At 44.3% G+C, this 7,215-nt stretch overlaps 1 protein-coding gene across 9 annotated transcripts in view; it reads right to left on the minus strand.

The window, feature by feature from the left end:
- Nucleotides 1–7,215, minus strand: part of LOC143297899 (uncharacterized) — a 116,296-nt gene that overhangs the window by 25,388 nt on the left and 83,693 nt on the right. For all 9 annotated transcript variants that reach the window (XM_076610442.1, XM_076610436.1, XM_076610444.1 and 6 more), the window contains exons 14-19: nt 6,750–7,054; nt 5,380–5,611; nt 4,084–4,255; nt 2,687–2,824; nt 1,483–1,641; nt 139–282 (exon numbers count right to left, since the gene is read on the minus strand). In XM_076610442.1, the coding sequence (XP_076466557.1) occupies nt 139–282; nt 1,483–1,641; nt 2,687–2,824; nt 4,084–4,255; nt 5,380–5,611; nt 6,750–7,054 (1,150 nt within the window). The remainder of the gene's footprint in view (nt 1–138; nt 283–1,482; nt 1,642–2,686; nt 2,825–4,083; nt 4,256–5,379; nt 5,612–6,749; nt 7,055–7,215) is intronic.

The raw sequence follows: 7,215 nt of genomic DNA on the forward strand, positions 1-7,215 counted from the left end.
TCATTTTTTTGTTAGTAATAAACAGTTGAACATATAACTGCTTTTATGAAGTGATCCTTACCTTTTGTGAAGTCTATAGAAGACCAAAAACTAAATTTCCCAGATTCTGAGGCAAGAAAAAAAGAAACAACCTCTCACCATGAGGAGGGCGAAGTTGGTCAAGTGGTCACACTGGCAAGTGGTGGAGTGGTCAGAGCTCAGGTGGTCTACTCGGCGACAGCCCCGCGATGACCACTGCTTGTCATCGGCTTCCCAGAACACACAGCGGGCGTTGGTGGAATTCTGCACGTGCAACAATAACACGTTTATGATAATAATAATACTAATTATGATAATTAAATATATATATAAATAGATAAACGTATCTATATAGCGTTAAATCGTGTTTGAAAACGAATCAAAGTACATTTACACCCAGCTTTCACACTGCATGCATACATCTGAAACAAAGGGATGGAAGGCAAAACTTACAAACACATGTATGTACAAAGCTACAGAATCTGTGGACGGAAAAAAAGTGAGGGTATGAAAGACCTATCTTATTTGAGGAGAGAGGTTTCTTCATCTACAGAGAACATTTCTGACACGCACGCAGAGAATTTGAAGGGTATGAATTAGCGTATGATGAGGTGAGGAAGTGGGAGGCAGGGGGAGAGGGAGTGGGGTTTTCCTCACTCATCCCATTTTTAGAACAGTGGGTCAGTGGGTATACCCGTTTTCACGTACTCCCAGAAATGAAAACAAAAACCACTGGAGTAAAACAACAAGTGTCCAGTGGGTAAAATATAGAGGGGGCGTGTGAGACAGAGATTTAGAAAGAGAGACAGAGATACATAAAGAAATAAAGAGAAAGACATGGAGTCGATGAGACAGAGTCAGACAGGAACAGAAAGAGAGAGAGAGAGACTGAGACAGAGAAAGAGACTAACATACAGACAGAAGAGAAACATACAAGGAAGCAGAGACGCAGATGAACAGACACACAAGCATAGTAAGACAGATACGAGAGGCAGAACAGAAGGTTAAAAACCTGGAGACAAAAAGCACATGGAGGGACTGGGATGGAAAGACAACACAGACAAACAGACAGACAGACAGACAGGGAACCAACTAGAACAGAAACAAGGACAGAAACCTGGGGGACAAAATGAATCCCCGAACCCATACACTCTTTGACACTCTTGAAACAAGAGAATTATAACATACTTGAAGAATGAAAGGTATTTATGGTAAGGAAAGATTCTGAAACATGGCGAATACTCAATTCTTTAACAAACAATGGTATTGAAGGGTTTGTGGCATCTCTTAAAATGATGATATATTTTTGGTCCATGAGAATGGAGAATATAGTTAACTATTAAATTGTACTGGGCCATACTTAAGCAATAAAGTAATGCTGAAACTTTCAAGAAGAAAAAAAACGTACTTATTGATTTGTTTTTATCTAGTAAAATGTACACTCGTCATGAAAAAGTCATTAACCGGATTCTTGTGCGAAAGACGATACGTGATTGGGTCCTGAAGGTTCATGATTTTGTGCCCGACGATGGAGGCTGACATCACGTGACTGTTGACTGCAGTGACGTACTTCCTGTCTTCTGCTGGTGCTGGAGTTGTCTTCTTCTGAGACTGCTGCATCGCCTACACAGTGAAAAGAGGGAGGGGGGCGGGGGGCGAAAATGTCATTACATTTTCATGTTCGTTTGCTCCACCGCTAATACCACCACCACCACCACGTCGAACATACGAACATCAAATCATCAAGATCAAGAACAAGAAACAGGACAGAAAAGCAGGACGCCAATGAACAAATAATAATAATAATTCTTTCATATATGTGCCAAATAAATTCTTTTACTTTTCTCCTCTAGATACACAGGTTTTCCCTCCAAAAATATCTCTCAGTCGACCAGTCTATACAGCCTTTGTAACTGTTTGTGAACACTGCACAATGCCAAACGTGTTTCATATTTCGAATTGGTTAAAATAAATATGTAACATTTTCATATAGGCTACACCCAACTCCTCCCATTGGGTTTCCTAAAATAAACATGGCTTGTTGTATCCCTTTTCCCCCCTTTGCCTTTCCTTTTACTTCTTTGCCCCTTGTGGGCGAGGGCAGCATACAAGAAAGGTCGCACAGGCCTCTCTTTTAGCCATCTTTAATAACGATTTTTTTCTTGTCTTGTCTCATCTTGTCTTGTCCTGGCTATAGTTTTGTCTTGCCTTATGTTGTCTTGGCTATAATCGTGTCTTGTCTTGGCTATAGGTTTTTTTTTTATTGTCCTGTCTTGTCTTGGCTTATAGTCGTGTCTTGTCTTGTCTAGGCTATAGTTTTGTCTTGTCTACAGTTTTGTTCTGTCTTGGCTATAGGCTTGTCATGTCTTGGCTACAGTTTTGTCTTGTCTTGGCTATAGGTTTGTCTTGTCTTGTCTATAGTTTTGTCTTGTCTTGGCTATATGTTTGTCTTGTCTTCGCTATAGTTTGGCTATATGTTTGTCTTGTCTTGGCTCTAGGTTTGTCTTGTCTTGGCTATAGTTTTGTCTTTTCTTGGCTATAGTTTGGCTCTAGGTTTGTCTTGTCTTGGCTAGAGTTTGGCTAGAGTTTTGTCTTGTCTTGCCTATAGGTTTGTTTTGTCTTGGCTATAGTTTTGTCCTGTCTTGTCTTGTCCTGGCTCCATTCTCACCTCAAACACCTTGCTGGTACGGTGCACAGTCAGGGCCACTCGGGACCCCGTGGCAAAGGGCAGGATGGATGCCGGCAACACCAGTCGGCTCACCTGCCCGTCCTCTGCACCACTGGAGGAGTCCATTTCCACCGTCACCTGCACAAGGTCAGGGTCATGACTCTCGTATGTACAGGGTTCACAAAAAGTTAAGAAACGCTTGGGAACTTGTAGTTTATCTTCTTATATTTCATTTGATTGCCTTATTTTACTTATTTTACTTTTTTTTTTCTTTTTGGGGGGCCGTGGGGGGAGGGGGGGATGGTGAACAGATACTGAAAATTTGGCAAATTGCAACCTATGTAGCCAGTCTCGTGGGCATCACTCATAACCTGAGGTATGTTTTGTTTTTTGTTTTTGCATTTGCACTTCCTCATTTTTTAAGTTAAAGTCACAGCTATAGTTTATAAACCAGTGAATGATTGTCAATGTTTGGCTGAAACATCCAGCTATAGTTTATAAACCACTGAATGATTGTCAATGTTTGGCTGAAACATCGATTTCTCAAACGCATTTTGCACGTTGTCCATGGTGCAAGTACTCCTGACACAGCAGTTTGCGTGTTCAATGAGAGTCCAGTGGTAGACCACATGTGCTCTGCATAATTGAAATCCTCTCTCGACATTTTTTTTATGAAAACATGCTTATTTTTATGAAGAGGTCCTTAACTTTAATGGTCGGATGTTTCCATGTGTTCTATATTCATTATGCAGCAATGGTGATGGTGATGGCAGAGAGCGTTCTGTCATATCAATTGGTGGTCAGTTTCCTGCAGATAAACTTAAGTGTGGAATGTAGGGTGTAATATCAAGCATGTAATATGCTTTTGTCGGTGTCAGTACGTACATGCTGATTTTTTTCATTGTCTCTTGTCGCTGCAAATCTTGTCACTGGTTTAACTTTCCCCTTTCCCCGCCCCCTTTTCTCACCCATCTCTAAACCTCACTCAGTCAAACCGAACGAAGGCCCGTGTCCTCATACACGTAAAAGATCCATGTATTAATGCATGCATCAATCAAAATGCATGCTTATCAACACCCTCCCCCCTACCAACACCTACACAAACTCTCTCTCTCTCTCTCAGTCTTGATCTCTGTCTCTCTCTCTGTCACACACACACACACACACACACACACACACACACACTCGCACAACACTCTAAAACAAAAACAAAAAATACAAATAAAACATTACGAATCTACATAATACCGCCGTAACAGTGTTAACACTTCCTCGCTGTGGTGTGTTGTTGTGGTGTTTTTTTTTTACTTCCTTGTTCACAAAACATGCTTGTAATCTGTATCCCTTTGAACAGAAACACTGCTGAGGGGGGAAAAACAAACAACAAACAAACTTACATCCCCATCCTGAAACCCCCCGGCGTCTTTCGGGTCCACAGACACCGCCAGGCCCTGGAAGTGGGCCCGGTCCACCCCCTGGGCAGCCACCACAAGGTTCTTTCCTGTGACCATCAGGCGGTCCTCCTCCAGCCGCCCTTTTGTGGAGATCTTGTCCGCTGCCGCCACGAGCCTGGACACATCCACGTCCATCGTCATTATGACGATGATCATCGTCTTCATTGCTGTCTCGTCATTACCATCATCGCATTTATCGCTGTCGTCATAATCATCAGTACTGTCGTCATTATCATTACCACCATCAGTGTTATCCTCATTATCATCATCACCAGTATTACTGTCATCATGATCATCATTATTGTCAGTACTGTCGTCATTATCATCACCACCATCAGTGCTTCGTCATTATTACCATCATCATCATCACCATCAGAACTGTCGTCAAGATCATCATCACAGTCTCTACTGTTGTCATGATCATCATCATCATCATTATGTCGTCATGATCATCATCACCATCATTACTATCATTATGATCATAATGACCATCATTATGTCGTCATGATTATCATCACCATCAGTACTGTCGTCATTATCGTCACCACCATCAGTGTTGTCGTCATGATCATCATCATCAGTATTACTGTCGTCATGATCATCATTATTATCAGTATTGTCGTCATAATTATCGTCATTATCAACATCACTGTCATTGTCGTCATTATCATCATCACAATCATTACTATCGTCATGATTATCATCACCATCAGTACTGTCGTCATTATCATCATCACAATCATTACTATCGTCATGATTATCATCACCATCAGTAGTGTCGTCATTACCACTCTCACCATTCACCAGTGCACCACTGTGAGCAGAATGTCAAGTGTGTTCAATAGCTGGTATCAGCTACAGTAAATATGTAACACTTTCATGCAACCCCACAGTCTTGTCGTGTTTTGTCCTTACGACCCAACATATCTGCATCATCATCATCATTGTTGTCGTCATCATCATCGTCATCATCATCATCACTACCACCATCACAAAACATACCATCACCATCGCCGCTAAAATCTTATCCACAGTCTTTGAACACACGCTGACACAATTGCGTGGGAGTCTGTTAATCGTCTGTTAACTTTGTCCCCACCGTTCAACACTATCATTACATCGCTACCATGATTCCTAACACACACACACACACACACACACACACACACACTTCTCTCGCCTCTCAGCCCCAACCCAACCTCCACCCACCCAAACAATCACACTCATCACACCCCATACTTGCTAGCAGAACCATTGTTGGAGTCTGCGTCTTTCCATACGCGCTCGTCCACGTCCATGAGGTTGCTGAGTGTGGTCACTGTGTGACCAATGGCTTCTGCATTCTCCAGCGTGTCCACCTGCGCCAGAGCACGCTCTACCGTGTCCACGGCCAGATTGACGTCATCAGTGGTCAGTGATGCCCCCTCTGACGTCAGGTTGCCCAGCTGAGCCATCACGGCGTCCACGTTTTCTGAACATTGAAGGTCTCTCTCTCTCTCTCTCTCTCTCTCTCTCTCTCTCTCTCTCTCTTAATTACCCCCTCCACCACCACCCATTACCCCATCACCCCCACCACACTGATACACATAAATTTACGTCTTACCCACCCTTACCCTAACCCCCACACACCCAATCTTTTGTCTAATATCTTTTAAAGTAGACATAGCCGAATGGTTAAAGCGTTGGACTTTAAATCTGAGGGTCCCGGGTTCGAATCTCGGTGGCGCCTGGTGGGTAAAGGGTGGAGATTTTTCCGATCTCCCAGGTCAACATATGTGCAGACCTGCCAGTGCCTGAACCCCATTCGTGTGTATTCGCACGCAGAAGATCAAATACGCAAGTTAAAGATCCTGTAATCCATGTCAGCGCTCGGTGGGTTATGGAAACAAGAACATACCCAGCATGCACACCCCCGAAAACGGAGTATTGCTGCCTACATGGCGGGGTAAATAAACAAAACGGTCATACACGTAAAATGTTATATGTTACATGTTTGTCTGAGTGTGTATGTGTGTGTGCCTGAAATCTGATTTAATGACACATGAAACGAATGATGAGCGCCCAATTGTAGCCGTCAGTCGGCTCTTCCCAGGTAGGCAGCCTGTTGTGTAAATGACCCCGTGTTTGTAAAGCGCTTGGAGCTTGGTCTCCGACCGAGGATAGGCGCTATACAAGTATCCATATCAATCAATCAGTCACTAATGTGAAATTGAAGACTGTTGCTACTCGACCAGACACGAGCCAAAACCAACCAAAATGTAGTCAGGTCATACATATCACTGGCATCAGTCTGAGCAGTTTGTGAATATTAACCCATGTCTCAGCTGAATGTGATCATTTCCTTCACCATGCTGCGTTTTAGAACTGATATGTATGTGCATATGAATACATGTCTTAGCTTTGGGCTGGGCTGGGCTTTGGGCTGGGCTGGGCTGGGCTTTGGGCTGTACTGTGTTGGGCTGGGCTGGGCTGGGCTGGGCTGTGTTGTGCCGTGCTGCGCTGTGCTGGGCTGGGCTGTGTTGTGATGTGCTGGGCTGTGAAGAGCTGTGTTGTGTCGTGTCGTGTCGTGTCGTGTTGTGTTTAAAAAAGAAAGGAAGGCCCAGACTTACTAGGGGTGATGTCAACGTTGCTGAGCTCTCTCAGCATCTGGGTGGTGTTCCCGGTCGAAGGCTCCCACACCCAGGACGTCGTACAGCTGGTGGTGGAGGTGGAGGTAGTGGTAGTGGTGGATGAGGTCTGTGGTGTGGTGGTGGTGGTAGTGGTGCTGGTGGTCGTCGTCGGTGTCGTCGTCGTCGTCGTCGTCGTTGTTGTTGTCGTCGTCGTCGTTGTCGTAGTTGTTGTCGTCGGTTTCCCCTCCGTGCAGAGTTTGAGGTCCTGGTCTTCCCACTTGGCTATGCACTTGCTGCTCCTCACGCTGGCAACAGAAACAGGGGCGGGATGTTTGGTTTGAGACACACCGGTGTAACGGCCTCAGAGTACCTCCCCTGTTGGGTTTTACTCTGGTGACATTGGTGGCCAGTCAGTATCGACCACCACCACCCATCCACCCTAGCTGGAAATTACCCCCTTTCTACA

Source organism: Babylonia areolata, chromosome 23, assembly GCF_041734735.1.
Source record: "Babylonia areolata isolate BAREFJ2019XMU chromosome 23, ASM4173473v1, whole genome shotgun sequence".
NCBI lineage: Eukaryota > Metazoa > Mollusca > Gastropoda > Neogastropoda > Buccinidae > Babylonia > Babylonia areolata.